The following is a 17,650-nucleotide window of genomic DNA, read 5'->3' as shown; positions in this document are numbered from 1 at the left end:
TTACCACACCCCCCTTCCGCTTTCCCCCCACACAAGACCTCCGGTCATCTTTCAATTGATCTCTGTCGCAATGGGTCTCTACGAACTTGTCTCTGACGCCTTCTCCTCCTTCGGGTTCACCGAGGCCCAGGCTGAGGCACCCGCTCAAGACACCGAGACCGAGACTACTACTCAGGAAGAGCCCGCCGAGAAGGAGGAGCCCACCTCCACCGAGAGCGCCGAGACCGAGTCCACTGAGTCTGAGTCCGCTGAGGAGGCCCAACCTGCGGAAGCGCCTGCCGAGGAGTCTGCCGAGGAGGCTCCTGAGGAGGAGGAGGCTGAGGCCGAGGAGGAGGAAGAGGAAGAAGAGGAGGAGGAAGAGCCTGAGGACCCCAAGCCCAAGCTTGAGGAGGGTGAGTGACCGTGCTGATTTTTCCGACCTTTGCTTTTCTATTCGCGTGTCATTGTCGCCTATGCCATGCAATCGTTGAACATGAGCTGTTGTTCGCACCAATTGGTATTTTGTGTCAAGGTCCGCCTGGGTCATAAAATCGCCAATGGCATTGCAAATACGAATTTACCGGATTTCTCGATCGGAGACTAACTATCTTTCTCAGAGTGCGCCCACTCCGCCGTCTGCGCTCCCTACAAGCACCACTACGATGAGTGCGTTGAGCGCGTCACCCGCCAGCAGGAGGATGAGGATTTCAAGGGCCCCAAGGAGGATTGCGTCGAGGAGTGTAAGTGCAATTGACACCGATGGAATTGGCTCCAATCGAGTCCTGATTGTGCGACTAACATAACCCAGTCTTCCACCTCACTCACTGCGTGACCGCCTGCGCTGCCCCCAAGCTCTGGAGGGAGCTGAAGTAAACGACTCTTCCATTGAGTCTTGATTTCGGCGTTCCATCCAACCCTCGCATCGATTTGGCCCACGAATAACCTTCGACCTCTACTGCGTCGCTACGGGGGATCCCTTGGACCGAGACGCCGGAAGAAAAACCGATCCCACTTTTATGATGGCTGCCAAGGTGGATTGATAGCCTGGTAGCTTGCCGCCTTGGATTGAGAACGCAGGATCGATCCAGAAACATGAAATTTTGTTTCTGATTGTTCCTTGCGTATGTGTGCGCATATGTATTGTGTTTTCAAGGTAGGGGGGGAGGGCTCAGAGGCAGCAACAAAGAATAATAGATCATTTGCCCTCCTCTTTCAGCCTTGCGTGTACAGATAGCTGGTCTTCCGCCTGTTCGAACTGTGCTTTGTTTATTCTCTTGTTTTAAAACGAATCTCATCTGTTTAGGTTGGCATTGTGCTCTGGTAGGCTAGGCTTATAGCGGTCATCCAGCTACAAGAATCATATAACTCGGTTCAGTATTGTCATGGCCGAATTATCGATACGTAAGTTTGCTCAGGTCGTCAACCAGGACTAATATATCGACCCAAATCGCATCAAGCCGCTATGGGTGAGCACGAATTCGAGATATTAGGGTAACATAAATGGGCTATAACTTGAGCTGACTAGGGCCAACAGAAACAAAGAACCCTGATAGCGACATAGTCCTCAAGTCTTGATCAGAGTATCGGTATCCGCAGCAGACTCATCAGACCTGACCCTCTTAACATTATCAACCGGCCCAGCCTCCTCCCCAACCTGCTCCAACTCAACGCCGCGATCAACATCCCACCTACGACGATGAACAGCCCGCCCAAAGAGCCCAATCGTCATGGGAAACGGCGCAGCCACAACAGCAACAACAGCCGCAAATATCAACGCATTCCGCATATTATACGGTGGCGCAGCCCCATCCCCAGCCTTCAACGCATCCTGAATAAGAATGAAACACGCACCAAGCAACTGTCCACCCGTCCAGCAGATGGTACTCCCAATCTCCGACGAGAGCGGATAAGTAATCTCAGCCAGGTATTCTAGCACAATAGGCAGCATCGCGAACGAGGCCGCGCCCAGCAGCGCCATAACCACATACGAAGGCGGGATTCCTGCCGCACTGCCCGGCGCGAAAATCAGCCCGATATACGTGACGGCCACCACAGGAACTAGCACCCGGATACTGCCAAGGTAGTGCTTGTACCGGTCTGTTATCGGTGACATAATTGCCGACGCGACCAGTCCCACCACGATCAGGATGGCGCCTGCGATGCCTGCTTCTGTCTCCGAGAACCCGTGCGGACTGAGGATTTGGTTTAGCAGTGAGGAGACGCTGTTGAAGAAGCCCACGTATACAGAGAAGGGGATGAAGATCTGCCAGAATTCCCGCGTGCGGGTTAGTTCGCGCACTGCTGCGCCTAGTGGCGTGTGCGGCTTCGCGGAGGACGCGCTTGCGGGTGTTGGTGGTGATGCTGGGAGGAAGAATGATGGGATTGCTGCGACGGTGGACTATTGATTTACATGGTGTGAGCGAGGGGGAGAAGGACCAATGGGTGGGTTGGGATTTCTTCGGGGGTTGGGTTTCACGTACGATGATTGAGATGTACAGGACCATATTTGGAATATCGGAGGGTTTCGACGCCCACTCCGAGTCGACTAGCTGGCCCAGGGCTGCGCCGAGTGGGTTCGCGAGACTGGCGACTGCTGTTGCACTTGTACGGCCTTTGTCGGAGAACCAAAGCTCGCTGTATCGGGTTGGTGCGCAGAGGCAGAAGGGTTGCGCGAACCCTATTAGGATCTGGCCGAACATCGCGAGCCCGTAGATGCCGCCGTTCGCTCTGGTGCCGGCATATCTGAGCCAGTTTCCGACTAGTAGGAGCGTGGCGGTGGTGATTATGGCTGGTTTGGGGCCGCCTTTGTTCAGGATCCAGATGACGATGCTGGGAATCTTGTTAATGAATGGGATACCTGGGGCGGATCTTTTTTCTCTTGCTTTCTCTTGCTTTTCAAAGCGGCGACGTATGCATACTTACGGGCTGACAACACAGAAGGCGAACAGGTAGCCAGTGCTCATCCAGTTAATGGCGCTCTCTGAGACATCGAAGTACTCCGCGGCCGTTGTCGAGATGGACGAGAAGGTCAACCACTGTATATGTGAGTCAGCAACATGCAAGGTCGGTATATGGATCAATCGTGAGGTAGCGCATACATCCCAACTGACGACGATATTCAGCAATACCAGCTGTGCCAGGCCCCAGAAGCGTCGCTTATAGACCTTGTAGACAGGCCGAGAGCCCTGCTCGGTAGTTGGAGAGCGCTCAAAAGTCGACATGTCCACAGCGAATTCTGACAGACCAGATTCATTCTGTGCGGGCTTCTATAAGGAAATGCAACAAAGCGGGCATATCACATCTTTTTAGTCTCTTGGCCTTTTCTATGTCACTCTGGGGGATCCGAGGCACGCGAACCCGGGGGTACTTGGCGGTACTTGATCAGCCCTACTGGGACGTTGCATTGCACAAGTACTATTTAGTACTGGAAGTACACAGCGGGGTTGACTGTTGAACCATGTGAGATGTTATATTAAATTATAAATGTAGGATATTAGAGATGAGTTGTTGCGAAGTACTATATCTACAATATAGTGGATTCTGAAATCATCTGAGACAAAGAAAGTGGAAATGACCTTGGAACTTATCTCGTATACGTATTCAGGGGTAACTCCCTCTATGATATCCATATCTACGTGTACAATATACACATATTCTACATATGTACTCCGTACGGAGTGTTCGATCGAACATATCATTTTATGTAGAAATTGCCGTGGCTGAACTCTGAACTCTAAGGCGATGCCGATCGTGTGTGTGTTCCTCCTTCACTCCCCGCCATCTTTTATTTAGGATCACTACCTTTGCTAAATATACAATCCCTTTCCACTATTCTCCCAACTAAGACCTACTACATTTCCCTCCGATCGCAAACTCCTGGATTCATGATGCCTGACACCCGTTCCTGAATTTCCCCTGACCATTCTACTCGGAGAGACCTCGGCCATTGAACGACCATGAATATCAGTATGCGCTCCAGCCTATCCTCCTACGGGGACCCGCGGTATCTCTCGACCATGACCGCCTCCGATGCTCCAGCTCCAGTGCCACCGCACGGAAAGACACTCGTGGACGGGTATCGGGATGCTATGGACCCTCAACATGAGGAGCGGTCACGATACAACCCAGTAAGTAGAGACACAACACGCCAATCTGGGACTCCAGCTGACCATGGCCACTTCATTTCTGGCAGCTCAACCCGACTCACCCGCGAAGCTCGGTTCTCCTGAACGCCAACGACCCCGTGGCCATGTACCTGTTGACCGAAACCGCCATAGGGGATAGCACGAATTACGAAGTCCTATCCCTCGAGGAGGTGGAAGAGCTGAAGAAGGAAGTCACATTGCTCTCCACGCGCATCCATGGCACGAAACGGAAACTGGCGCTTGAAACCAAACTGCGTGACGCGGCGCAGTCTCTCGGTAGGCTCTACAGCCCGCCCAGCCCGCGGAGCAGCGGCGAATACGGCGCCAATGGCAGTTCGAACTCGCACCGGATGAGCCGGGGTATATTTGGTCGTAGTGGGGCTTCCGAGGCCCTCGACAAGAGCGATTCCGAACTCGCGGTCAGCCAGCGGCGATGTGAGGAGCTGGCGCAGGAACTCTGGAAGCTGGAGAAAAGGTCTCAGACGATCACCCAGCGCTTGTTGGAGCACACTGCCGGTGTCTTGCAGATCACGCACAAGGGTCTCAAGAAAGGTCCCAAGAACCCTGCTCGCACTTCGGATGGCGATTATGATGATCACAAATTCGACGATCGCAGTCTTTACCGGACAACCGAACATTTGGATAACTTTGGCGTGAACGGGAAGATCGAGACCAACGCGGCCGCCGTAATGAATACCGAGGCCATGCAGGCCACAGAACGCCGATTGGAGGAACTTAGCGGGCGCATGCATGACATGATGATACAGTCTAATCCGGGTGAATTCATCGATCCTCCTCCGCAGCTGTCAGGCGGTGGAGGGCCCGTCAATCCTACAGCAACGGTCGACGCTCACTTGGAGTATATCAAGAATGGCATGAATAATATCGTCTTACATAGGGGAGACGTTCCGGCTCCTACGGCTGCTCGCGATATCGCCCCTGAAGCCGAGGGCACCTGGAAACACCAACTCACCGAAATCAACAACCAAGTGCAAACCATTGTTGACCGGTTTGGTTTGACCCGTTCGCCAACCTTGCCTCCGCCCCCTGACGCGTCTCACGGCGAGGGGCTGGAAGAACAACTCTCATACCTTCAGGCTGGTGTAGATGGCCTGGAGAGTCGAGTGGATGGAGTGCTTGAACAGAAGAGTATTCTCACCACGCAAATCCAGCAGCAACGCGAGCTCAACTCCAAGTCGGACGCCGAACGCGATGCTCATATCGGCGACCTGACGGAACAGTTGACCCATGTTCGCAGAGATCTTGAAGTATCTGAGCGTGAAGCCAACGCCAGTCGCGACGAGCTGGCTCTTGTGATGGAACAGCTCAACGCAATGCGCCACAATGGCTCTTCCCAGGACGAAGCCAAGGCGACTCTAGTTCAGGCCGAGGGCGAAGTCGCGCGTTTGCAAAGCGTTGTTTCCTCGTTGCACACCGAAGCTGATGCCAGGATCAACGAAGTCAGCGAAGCCCGAGAAGCCCAAGATAAAGCAGAGGCTGAGGTCAAGCGCCTGCAACAATACATCGACGATGTGCAGAGAGACAACAATGCCAAATCCGAGGAAGTCAGTAATGCCCGCGACCGCGCAGAAGGTGAGGTCAAGCGCTTACAGGCCGTCATTGTATCATTGCAAAATGATACTGATGCTAAGAGCGAAGAGGCCAGAGAGGCCCGCGACCATGCGGAAGAAGAAGTGAAGCGCCTGCAAGTCATCATTACATCTTTGCAGAATGATGGCGATGCTAAGAGTGAAGAGGTCAGAGAGACCAAAGAGGCCCACGGCCATGCGGAAGACGAAGTGAAGCGTCTACAGGTCGTCATTGCATCGCTGCAGAATGATACCGACGCTAAGAGCCAAGAAGCCAGAGAGGCTCGCGACCATGCGGAAGATGAAGTCAAGCGTCTCCAGGCGGCCATTACGTCGTTGCAGAATGATACCGATGCTAAGTTGAAAGAGGCCATAGAGGCCCGAGATCGTGCGGAAGACGAAGTCAAGCGTCTACATGGCGTTATTGAGACTTTGCAAAATGACACCGATACTGGAGGCGAGGACGTCAAGGAAGCCCGGGACCGCGCGGAGAACGAGGTTCAACGCCTGCAGAGCCTCGTTGAAACACTGCAGAACGATAGCGATTCTAGATCCGAGGAAGTTAGGGGTGCCCGTGACCGCGCAGAGCAAGAGGTTGCTCAACTCGAAGCCGCAATCCAACAGATTCGAGTTCAATCTGATGCCCGTATTAAGGAAGCGGATGATCAACGCGCGGAGTCCGACCACAACGCCACTCGCCTGCAGAATGAGTTGACTGAGCTTGAAGGCGAGATTGTGCGGGTCACAACTGAACTGACGATGGCCAAAGCAGAGCTGGATGGTGCTTATGGTACTCGAGCTGAACGCGCAGCAGAGGTGGCTGCCAACCCTAGTATCCAAAGGGAGAATGATGCACTGGTTACGCGAAATATCGAGCTCACCGAAGAACTGGCTGCTCTGAAGAGCCAGCGAGGAGGTGGCGATCTTCAGCAGCGGGCGGATACTCTTGAAAGAGAACTTCGCGAGACCATCGATGACTACGAAGCCATGACGAAAGCCAGCATCGAGTTTGAGAAGGAACGCGAGCGCTTCGAAAGTTTCATTGACAGTCTTCGGGATCGTTGCGAGCAACTCGAGACACAACTGGCAGAAGAACGTATTAGCTGGATGAACTTGAGTAGTCCCACATCCATAGGCCGCGATGGCACTTCTGAGACGACATCTACCATGGTGCTCAAGAATGAGTTCAAGAAGATGATGCGTGACACGCGCAACGAGAACATGAAGATACTGAGGGTAAGTTGTATTGTACCTTTCTGTCTTTTCGAACTAACTGACACCTCCCAGGCCGAACAAGAAGAGCGTCGCAGGATTGAGGGATTGCTGCGAGCCCTAAGAAAGGAGCACGCCCAGGTGACTGGCAAGCCAATGCCCAGCCCAGGTGGCACTCCATTATGATCATGACATTCAACGTTTTCGGGTTTAGAGCGCATATTCATTTAAGAGTGTACATATAGACTGTTTTGTATAATATTCTCGTTTGGCTTGATCTCGGCAGGCACGATGAGGGTTTTCGAGGAAATCACATACTCATCTTTGATATTCCCACCTTTTCCTCTCTCTCTCTCTCCTATATCTTAATCTTGAGGCTTCGCTCTTTTGCCTTCAAGATGATTTCCCGAAGAATCGATCAGTCCAGTAACGCTCATTCGCAGTCTTTTTCAGCATCACAGAACCTCCGACGGAGAAGACACGATTCCGACTCCATTTCAGCATACGATAACCCCGACTCATCTGAGTCCGTCCTAAGCGATGAACGATCTATATACAACGCGATCAGAGTCACCACGCCAAATGAATCCAGCCCTCGCTTCTATGCGTCTCTCCTCAACGAGAACCCCGTTCACGAGCAAGGCTTAGCGGTAAACATGGCCAGATTCGTTCCTACAGATTCGCAAGATGATCATACTCCTATCAATGCGCCAGCCAGGCGAGGAAGGCGACAGAGAATCATAGGGAAGCTTGGGAATCACACCAAGCTGTTATCCGACCAGTACTGGCAAGCCACACACCGGTCGAGACCTGATTTGAGTGGAACGACATCGGTGCCAGACTCCCATCAGTCTTTGCGTCGCAAGGCTCTTTCCCTCGACGATGGTAGTGTCCGTAGGCCTAGATGGCCTGGGAGCTTGGGACCTGCTGTAACGACCGTCCAACCTCGATATCCACCGCCAGAAAGAACGCCTACACCCCCTGGCCTTCCCTCCTTCGGCACATCAGAGGCTATGAGCATCTCCCAACGGTTCATGATCCCAGCCAATAGTGCACGGTCACACGCAAACTTGCAAGGTGGTGGTCCTGCTGGTCAGCGTGGCGGTTCGTATAGCGACACACTAAGGAGACTATTTGGCTTGCCGTCTTCTGCGTCTCATGCTAGTGGAATTTCCGTCAATGGTATAGGAAGAGCTGAGGATGGCACGCTGGTACAGGGCCGGTTCCCACATCGACAAAGTGGCCATGGAATGCATGTCGGTCGACCGCTACATGACCACCCTTTCCACCAACGCAATCTTCCGATTGCCCGCCACGAAGCCGCAGATACAAGTCATGATCCTTATTTTGAAGCCACACACACAAAAGGCGGTCCCGGAGGAAACCCAAGCAGGCGCGCCCAGCCTGTGACCACGTCCTCGTCTAGACCCTTACTAACGAACCCGGCCCCTGCTGTGGTAAACCGTCCACCGCGGCCCAGGGCCACTGCACTTCTCAGTCTATCACGCAATTTGGCTGGATCAAACGGCCCTACGGATTCAGCGGGATCTTCTGCCCAAGGGACCAGAGCAACAGGAGATCATCTCCCTCCCAATCCATCGCGGCTGCATTCGGTCATCACCATGGCTGTCTGTGGCGGCGGTGCAGATGAAGGTTCTCATGCAAACACGCCGGTATGTCCGGACATTTTGTCCTGGCTGAAATCCCATACTTGCCTCTGCTGCTGCTCATGCGGCCACGAGGAGTCGGATGATTCGCTCGGGGCAACCAGCTCGCGGGACACATATGTAACCGCCCAAAGCCAGGCATCGCCTACTGCATCTCAGAATGAAAACAGTGAGGGGAATACCCATATCCATGGCTTCCAGGCATGGATCTCATCTCTGTATGGTGTCATGTTCCCAGCCTTTGTGAACCCTGCCGCTGTATAATCTTTCGTTGAAGTATATGCGTCTCCACGACCTGTTGGATTGCTACTGTGGTGCTGTTTTCTTTCTTTTATGAATGCTCAATGCGCAAACGTCTTGCTGGATACATAGTCTTATCATTAACTCGAACGTATTCTCCCACCTTGCTTCTGTACATACGGTACCGGATTTCCTCTGCCACGTCTTGGCGTACTCTCGATATCATCTCCAAGCTCGAATAAGGCTGGTCTTGTACAATGCCTTTTCTTTTCTTTTTTCCCCAGCTGAGGCCTTGTGTCCAGAATGATTTCTAGAATAGCTAGGTTCATTGTCCCTTGAGATTCCACAGCCCGCGCAGATCCACAGTAATACGATCTAACATGGATCATCGGTGCCGTAGGACGTTGAAAGACACTAGCATGTCAGATTTAGCCGTTGGAGCATTCAAATATTCTACACTATCACGGAGTACAACGAAATAGCCCTGGAGTTTGCCCAATAAGAAAATAGCTATGCTCGAAGTAGGTGTATGAACCCAATTATCAGCACATTTACCGTTACCTTATCTCTTGAAATTAGTAGCATACACGTTTACTGTTTACGGGGGATTTCAGGGATTTTCTGACACTGTTTTCAATGACATTGATATAGCTACATAATCAGAGATTCGGTCCCGTGGAGATGTGATGATCCTGAGGCCTGCCCTAGTTATACGTTTGTCCACAATCTCCTCTCATATTCCATCCCCCCTTCTCGATAGCCAGTGGCCCACACCCATGCCTCTTTCCATCGGATCAAATCAATCCGAATTTAGCAGGAGGAAAGAGAAGTCTGGCCCTTGCAGGAATCAGTCGAATCGAGCTTGGGGCTCTCACGGTCCTCAGACTTCTCAACACCCTCGTACTCCTGGCACACGTGGCTGACATCAGATCCACAGGTGTCGCTGACGCTGGAGGTATCGCCGTAGTTGGAGTTGATTCCAATCAAGCTAGAGACGCCGGAGGCCTGGACGTTCTTGACGACCACGTGACGGGGGCTCTTGCTCTTGTTGTTGCTGCAGTTGCCGCAGGAGCGGTACAGCTTACCGGCGTTGACAACGGTGAATCCGTCAATGGTGACGGTTCCGGCACCGTTGTGCTGAATGACCTTGTCGCTGGCCTCCTGGGCGCCACCACCCTTGATGAGGGCATCGCCGTTTCCGACGATGGAGATGGCGTCCTATGGGGACGCGTTAGTATCGGTGGACCAGGTCAATCATGGGATTACTCGTTACTCACCTCGCAGACATCGCGGAACCAGACGTTGGTCAGAGTGCAGGATCCCTCGCAGTGGATGCCCTCGAGCTGGTTCTCTCCAATGATGACGTTGCTCAGGGATGCGCCGTCCTTCAGGATGAACACGGCGTTGTCATCGCCTATATCCGGTTAGCTCTGTTGTCTGGTTCTCGTTTTTGATATGGGCATACCAGTGTCCTCATCACTGTCGCAGGCACGACCACGGTCGTACTCGCCGTTGCCCAGGTCGACATCGCCAGAGATTTCACTAGGAGAAGGCAGAGAGACAATGTCACCCACGCGAGAGGGGATGTTGAGAGTCTGGGCACTGGCAATGCCAATGAGACCGAGGAGGATAGCGCTGGAGTGCATTTTGTTCGATTGATGGTTGATGCTGGACGTTTGATCAAAATCGAGGGTCGACAAGGAGCCTTTTATACCTTTTGGAGCTCTAATTGCTCCAACAAGACAGGACCTACCCCGTGCTGTTTCAGTCACATACACCCTAACTGCAGGACGCCTCAATATCCATGAAGGAATTCTGTGACCTCTGACTGGATGGAATTACCCCACGACTCCTACAAGGTAATGCAGGGCCTGGGTCATAATCCGGGCCGGATATCGACCTTCCGCAGGAACATAAAACATTTTCTAACACCTTATTTTCCGTCTTGGCGCTTCATTGCGTAGCCAATACCAAAGCACAGTTATATTGAAAATGCGAAAAGCCAAGATGCCAAGATTCGAAAGCTTTTGGCATTGTGGCTGTGTCTGCAAGCTTGAAACTCCCGCATTTACAAGATCCACCAACCAAAGAAATTGTTGAGCCTCTGGCAAGTTTTGCATGGATACTATAGGTGCTTAATCTTGGGACTTGGAAGGCGAGAGGAAACTGACTGCGTTTAGGGAGAGGATGAATCTATGGAGAAGCCATGGAGATATGCCGGAACTAGTCCTCTCGGTATATGTATACTAGTATACGCACTAGTTTATGTACATAGCTAACTAACTATATAGAGCTAACTAGATTGATCTTAAAGTGGACTACACCGCACTGTGGGGCCGGATTCATTCCCCTTTAGGGACTAATATGGACTAATATGGATGAAGTGCTCAGTGCTCCGTATGGAGCACATAGATCCCCCTTGACTCACCCTGTACGTCAAGTAAAATCAGAGAGAGCGGCCACGGGGAAGTCGAAATGTAATCGGAGTCAGCTCAGAGTCAGCCCAGAGGAAGCTCTGCCGGAGAATTACTCGAATCTGACTTGGCCATTGAAACGGCCGAGTAGCCAAATAGGCAAGTTCCAGGTAGATCGATGGATATCTTGTTTTGAACATGAGATGCACAGAATCATGATTGTTTGCTATCATAGCTATAATGGGAAACATTTTCAAGCCCTTCGCAATCACATAGACGCATGTATTTAGTATAGGTTAGACCTCTATTCCGTATACTCGGGTCAATCATCAATCCTCGTAATCACCCAGAAACCGAAAAAGTCCAATCCCTCGGAAACAAACCATACTGCACGTCATCCCTATCCCGGAAAATATCATCATAATGCGGAATACAGGTCTGCGGATCCTCAGCCTGGGCATAGTACCTATCCCCCAACGCCTTAAACACCGGATCATTCCACATCTTGGCCATCCACGCCAGCACATCAGGCCCAGCCCCATCTAGCGAAAGGCCATAAGAGCGGAACCGCTGTATCCGAAGATCAGCCGGTGCCCAGATTACTTCTAGGATTTTTGTTGGGAAAAGGAAGAAAGAAACCCACCCAAAGAACCGGCCAGAAGAACGCATCCGCAATACTAAACCCACCAAACAAAAACCCTTCATCAACCTCCCCCAGCTGCCCAAGTCGCTCTGCCGTCGCCTTCCGCGCCGAATCCCAGATCCGCAACATACGCGCTATCTCCGCGGCCGCGCCGTCTGGGATCGGCACGTTGCCCGTGTACCTGGCGAGGAAGTTTGTGTGGAAGGTATTGCGCAGGACTGGGAAGCCGGAATGCATTTGGGCTGTGGTGCTGCGGGCTAGGGCGCGCAGGTGGCGGTCTTTGGGCCAGAGGGGGAGGGTTGGGTTTGATTCAGCGAGGAATTCGCAGATGGCGAGGGAGTCTGTTATTGTTGTTGAAGGGAGGGAGTGGCATTGGAGAATTGGGACCAGACCTGTTGGGGAACAGGCTTTTATCTGTTGTTTGTTTTGTTTTTTTGTGAGTGAGTGTATTATACTTGGCTGGGGTTGTGTTGAGGATGTAGGTATGTACTTCGGAGAGCTGTATGAATTGGCGTGTATGGGGGATCTGGAAGTATTCTAGTACTGCCTCGACGCGTGCTGTCCAGCCTATTTGAAGAGGGCTTGTTAGGTCTGGTGTATGTATGGTCTGTTGCATGTTGCTTACTGGAGTAGCGGGTGTGTAGCCCGATGAGGTGGTAGTCTGGGTTCGGGACAGCCATGTTATGTAGAAATGAAGTGAGGTGGATGAAGTTAACCTGGAATAGGTGTGAGTCCGGGAGAACTTCCAAGTTATATATATCCATGGATATTGCGGGGTATAGTTATGAGTCACATAAGATTTGATGCCCTCCCAATTGAGATGGAGGCAAGCCTGGTTTTATACACATGAGATTGTCTTGAGATTCGAACCTTTCTGATTGATGCTAGTCATAATGCTATGGATCAAATGCCACACCGGCGCCATGCAAGAAGATAACAATGAGATCGAAAAAGAAGATAAAAAAGAAACTCCGAAAGAGATATGAGAATGGGATAGCCTGCAATGACTCCTAACACGGAAGTCAAGATAAGAAATACATCATTAAACGGAAAGCAAGGGCCCATCATATGTATATGACACAACATTGGGAAGAAGGACAAGGAGAGAACAAGGGGACCCGGGGAAATAGAGGGAAAGCGGGAAAGCAAGTAACAATGCACCAGGCAAAGGAAACACAACGCGATCGCATGGATGCTAATAATAGGAAATCGTCAAATGAATTGAGTCGTCTCTTCGTCAGAGTTCACAATTCGCGCCCAGTAAAGGGCGATGCAGGAGGTGCACCGAAGTAAAACAAGAACAGATGCTGGTATTAAAAGGCGTGGCGTATAGGCGAGAGGAAGCTTAAAGCCCCTTGAAGAATGGACTCGCCTCAATTATATCTTCATCATCGCAGGCGAAATCCCATCCTACAATGCGAGGGTCCACACTGGCACAGATGAGCTTCCGTGCGTCAAACTGGAGTTTGAACACCCTCGCAGCTGTCGAGGACCCTTGAAGTCGACGCTGATGGCCATGGTGGTGATGATGATGATGAGCAGGAGGTGGGTTGAGTGGCAGGGCATTGATAACCAGAGGAGGCACAAATTGTGGGTTGGCACGACCAGCGTGGGGGTTGGCATTGGCATTTTGCCCAAGTGCCGCCAGAGCCTGCGCTGCTTGCAAGTGTTGAGCCTGGGCCGCAACAGTGGTTCGTGCCACTTGGCTGAGGCTCGCACGAGCGGAATTGGCGAGGGCATCACTGTGTCGCAGTTGATGATCAGTTATCCACCTGTTATCACGGTCTTTGTGCCAGATTAAGATTGACTCGTCGTAGGAACCGGACACGATACGGGCCCAGCTACTACCTCCGCCACCCGGTGGGATTTTTGCTCCCAGAGCAGGGATATCGCGAGGGTCCCGTGATCCAGCAGTGTTCGGTTGGTAGCCATTGCGGCGTTGCTCCCGATGACCCATGTCGACGTCCAATCCGGCCTCTTGCGCGGCGAAGAACGCAGCTTCACATGCTCGCGCTTCTCCGCGCAAGGTTTCATCGGCTCCCGGAGCATCACCAAACCCTGCCTGAAGGGTGCGCACGAGATTACTATGAGCTCGCAGACACGCCACCTCAGCTCCGGTGGCATGATCGTAGATGCGAACAGAGTTATCATTGCTGCCACTGATGATTCTTCGGCTGTCGAACTCAACACATGCGATACCTTTCTCGTGACCCAGCAAGGTCTTCGAGCAAGCACCAGTGCGGATGTTCCAGACCTTGATCACTCGATCCCCAGACGCCGTCACAATATCATCACCATGGATCTGCATCGCATTCACGGCGGCTCCATGTCCTTCCACGGTCATAAGCAAGGTGTAAGGCTCTAGGGCTTTGTATTGCTCACGCGCAATTCCAGCTTCAAGAACGTTCGGTGCAACCGCGTTCAGATCTACTATCCATGTAGGGTATGTGGCACCTGATCCATGACAGATACGCGGATAATCCTTGCTGTTCGGCAGAAGATCCCGGCGGTTCCATACCTTCACAGTTCGGTCTTTGGAACATGTTACAAGGTAGCGATGGTCGAATTTGAGATTGAGCACGGAGTCAGTATGCGCTTGTTCAATTTGATGGATCTTTTCTCCGGTGGAGAACTTCCATACAATGACGGACTTGTCGCTGCTGCCGGAGATGATGATGTTTTCCTCGGGCTGAGGATCAAATTGCAGGCAAAGGACGGACTTGATATGTCCCACCAGCGGGGGATGCCACAGTCGTTTGGTATCCAGGTTCCAGACTCGCACAGTCTTGTCTCGGCTCCCACTAACTAGCCACCGGCCTTCGAACTGGATCGCATATACACATTCCCGGTGGGCTTCTTCTGGGTGGGACGGGTCAGGAAGTTGGAAATTGGTGTATCGGCCTTGATGCCAATTTGCTTCGAGCCGCCTGCGTTGCTTGTAGATATGGAAATAGTTGACTTTAGCGCTTCCATCGGTATCCCGAATGAGTAGATGCGAGCGTAGAGGTGGGTAGAGTGGCGAAGGAGATTGGGAGATATTCGTCGGCAAAGTGAACTCCGGGTCGTCAGTTGACGAAGGTGCAGCTTGATCGTCATCATCAGTCATGTAGTGATCACCTTCACTGTCGGCCACCGGAGGCTCGGGGCCAAACACGGTCGGCTTTGGGTTTCCACCGCTTCGGGAATCGAGCCAAGTAGACGGCACGCGCTTTTTCTGCTTAGGTTCCCCGAGATCTGGTTCCGAGTGTCGTAGGCGGGACTTTCGAGCCTGAGGCGACATGGCCTCAGAATGTTCTTGTTCAAACGTACGAATCGCGCTGGTGTCCATGTCCCAACCTTCATGGATGTAGTGGAATCTCCATAGACCTGAGTCAAGGATACGTTCACGCCATGAACGAGACGCAAGCGAGGCATTCAAGAGCGTCCGAGCGTCGAGGTAGGTGAAGATCTCCCATGTGACTTCCGGGGGAAGCCTGACACATGGGTCAATATGGAGGATAGGGTTAAGTCGATCAACTACTGCGGCGATACTGGAGGTTCGAAGAGACCGAAGAAGGCTGTATGCAAGCTCTGGAGGTGGGAAACCATCGGTTAGCAAGGAAAAATCGCAAAGTGACAAGCAAAAGCGGCCGATGCTTCGCGCTCGTAGCGATTACCACAGGGACCAAGGGAAAGGGATATCTTACCAGCTCTGCCGGCCTCGGATTGGGCGAGCACCCAATTTGGAAGCGCCATGACATTGTCCGATCCGAGATCTTTGTCGGCCTGGCTTCGAGTATCATCCGAGTAGCCTTCATCTAGCTTAAAGGAGGGCGACAGAGAAAGCGCTGGGAACTCGGGGACGGTAGTTGTCTGCAATTGTAGTGTAGGGGAGATTCGAGTACCAGGAGCATCAGGAGCGTCGGGCAAGGGCAAGGGCTCACCCTCCATTGATGCGGGTTTTCAGAGGGGTCTGCGCCGAGTTGATGAGTCGAACGCCGAGATCAATGGCGTTGCGCGATGGGTGCGAAATCCCGCAATAACTTTCCGCGAAGAGAGTATAGAGAATTAATGAATGAGGGTAGGGTTCTTTGCAAGACTGTTGGGCAAAGGAAGGAGGTTGAGCAGACGGGTTGGCATCGGTGCATGTCACGTCACGTTTGGACGAGGCGAGGCCCACCCTAAAGATTGATAGAGCACAATTATCGCGAACTTCAAGTCGCATGAAAAGAAGAGGGGAACTTCAACTTTTCCGAATTGTAAAAAGAAAAGAAAAAGTAGAATTTCAATTTACATGTGGAGTCGCCTTTAAGAGTCTCTTATCACTCGAAGTACAGTAATAATAAATATGTTTGATTATGTACATATGTTGTAGGTACCTAGGTAGCCCTGGAGGCGCGCATGGTACTTTGGAATGAACGGGGGAGTCACGTGGTTGGAGTTTATAGCAAAACATACCTAGGTACTGAGTTGCTTACCTAGGTACCTAGCTACTTCATGAGAAAATCAGGTATTGGCAAAGACGAGTCTATTAACGCCTCTAAGAAAACAGAGGGGCCGATTCCCCCAATGTGTCGTATAGTCTTGTATGGCCGTAGAAGTATGTTGTGAGCATCTCATAGTTATCACCTAGCCTGTTCTATTAGATCCAGATTCCCCTATATTCTGCAGGGCTAGACCATAGCTATGGTTAGAGGGGATACCCAGTGTCTACATTTGTATAGAAAATGGATAGCACTAATTGCATTCTGAAAATGGGTGCTAATATAGCTGTTACGAAGGGAATCGATAAATCCCAAGTGCTGTCTTACAATCGCACAGACCATTTGTAGGCGCTAAAGACAAGAGATAATGACGCTCTAGAGCAGAAACGTTTCATAGTAAGTACAGTTAGTTATGATCTTCAAATGTTATCTTGTGCATTGAATGTACCTTTTGTATGCGAGCCCCATATAAAAGGTACATACGATTGTCCTATGTAAATCGCGTTACGCTGGGATAACTCCAGGACTCTCCCTTCTCTCCCTCTAGTCCTCCCCATGCCCCAGGGGCCTGGGCTGCCCTAGCCCTGGTGCCTCCAGGGCTCCAGGGCTTCCAAGGTGGATGACACAAGCAAGAACTGCCCCTCTCCACACCACACCGCCCCATAAAACACACGCTAAACCCTTTGAGGCAACTGAACAGACTCCTTCGGCTCACCCTCTCTCCAAGGATCCTATTTCTCTGTTTCATCAGCAGAACTTTCGTTGTGCTTGCTCTTGTCATTTTTGGTTCTTGGCCTCGTTCTAACTGCCGAGTTCGTCTTGCTGTAGCTTCGCTTATACTATCATTCCGTGCGCCCCCCCTTTTTACTCGGGACGTCGATTGTCCTCCGCTGAGTCCTAGTGACTGGCCCTTTCGCAAAGGTGTTCCTCCGAACTCTCCTTTATCTGATTTGACTCGCCTGCCCGGCTGCAGCGGTCATCTAAACATTTGAATCCCAACACCCCATCGATTGGGGTTGGCTGCAGGTCGGAATATATTCCTCGAGCCCCTCCTTTTCCTCCAGGAAGTGACAGTGTATCGTATTTGATACCCGCGCTATCGGTTCAAACAAACATATCTATATATTTATCACCTGTTGTCTCTGACGTTCGAGAGCACTTCCCCGGGAAACGCATTTAAATCGATCACGCCTGCGACCGAGTACCGATCGGATCGCTGTTGCCCCCCCGCGGAATTCCGAGCGAAACTCTTGATTGACACCTCCCTGCACCACGCAGCTCACACCCAACCGGGGAAC

At 51.8% G+C, this 17,650-nt stretch overlaps 7 protein-coding genes across 7 annotated transcripts; 3 read left to right on the top strand and 4 right to left on the bottom strand.

Annotated features, from left to right (window-relative positions):
* Positions 1–70: 70 nt before the first annotated feature.
* N7489_011348 (cytochrome b-c1 complex subunit 6 family protein) lies at positions 71–940 on the top strand (the record flags this gene model as incomplete). The annotated part of the gene is made up of 3 exons (XM_056717097.1): positions 71–392; positions 597–719; positions 788–940. 3 exons carry the CDS (start codon positions 71–73, stop codon positions 850–852), a joined length of 510 nt encoding a protein of 169 aa, XP_056564719.1. The 3' UTR covers positions 853–940.
* Positions 941–1,543: 603 nt separating this feature from the next.
* N7489_011347 (putative cell surface receptor/MFS transporter (FLVCR)) lies at positions 1,544–3,200 on the bottom strand (the record flags this gene model as incomplete). The annotated part of the gene is made up of 4 exons (XM_056717096.1): positions 1,544–2,377; positions 2,460–2,808; positions 2,902–3,014; positions 3,078–3,200. The coding sequence occupies 4 exons, from the start codon at positions 3,198–3,200 to the stop codon at positions 1,544–1,546; spliced, it is 1,419 nt and encodes a 472-aa protein (XP_056564718.1).
* A 735-nt stretch (positions 3,201–3,935) lies between these two features.
* N7489_011346 (involucrin repeat protein) lies at positions 3,936–7,111 on the top strand (the record flags this gene model as incomplete). The annotated part of the gene is made up of 3 exons (XM_056717095.1): positions 3,936–4,106; positions 4,172–6,949; positions 7,001–7,111. The coding sequence occupies 3 exons, from the start codon at positions 3,936–3,938 to the stop codon at positions 7,109–7,111; spliced, it is 3,060 nt and encodes a 1,019-aa protein (XP_056564717.1).
* Positions 7,112–7,323: 212 nt separating this feature from the next.
* On the top strand, positions 7,324–8,856 carry N7489_011345 (uncharacterized protein; the record flags this gene model as incomplete). Its single annotated transcript, XM_056717094.1, has 1 exon — positions 7,324–8,856. One exon carries the CDS (start codon positions 7,324–7,326, stop codon positions 8,854–8,856), a length of 1,533 nt encoding a protein of 510 aa, XP_056564716.1.
* A 786-nt stretch (positions 8,857–9,642) lies between these two features.
* On the bottom strand, positions 9,643–10,478 carry N7489_011344 (pectate lyase; the record flags this gene model as incomplete). Its single annotated transcript, XM_056717093.1, has 3 exons — positions 9,643–10,050; positions 10,110–10,246; positions 10,298–10,478. The coding sequence occupies 3 exons, from the start codon at positions 10,476–10,478 to the stop codon at positions 9,643–9,645; spliced, it is 726 nt and encodes a 241-aa protein (XP_056564715.1).
* A 1,110-nt stretch (positions 10,479–11,588) lies between these two features.
* Positions 11,589–12,569, bottom strand: N7489_011343 (glutathione S-transferase; the record flags this gene model as incomplete). The annotated part of the gene is made up of 4 exons (XM_056717092.1): positions 11,589–11,816; positions 11,890–12,303; positions 12,380–12,456; positions 12,515–12,569. 4 exons carry the CDS (start codon positions 12,567–12,569, stop codon positions 11,589–11,591), a joined length of 774 nt encoding a protein of 257 aa, XP_056564714.1.
* Positions 12,570–13,234: 665 nt separating this feature from the next.
* Positions 13,235–15,819, bottom strand: N7489_011342 (F-box and WD domain protein; the record flags this gene model as incomplete). The annotated part of the gene is made up of 2 exons (XM_056717091.1): positions 13,235–15,459; positions 15,576–15,819. The coding sequence occupies 2 exons, from the start codon at positions 15,817–15,819 to the stop codon at positions 13,235–13,237; spliced, it is 2,469 nt and encodes an 822-aa protein (XP_056564713.1).
* Positions 15,820–17,650: the final 1,831 nt, after the last annotated feature.

Source organism: Penicillium chrysogenum (assembly GCF_028827035.1).
Source record: "Penicillium chrysogenum strain IBT 35668 chromosome Unknown utg000005l_segment0_segment0, whole genome shotgun sequence".
NCBI lineage: Eukaryota > Fungi > Ascomycota > Eurotiomycetes > Eurotiales > Aspergillaceae > Penicillium > Penicillium chrysogenum.
The sequence above is the reverse complement of the archived record's forward strand: the minus strand, read 5'-3'. Positions and strand labels throughout refer to the sequence as shown.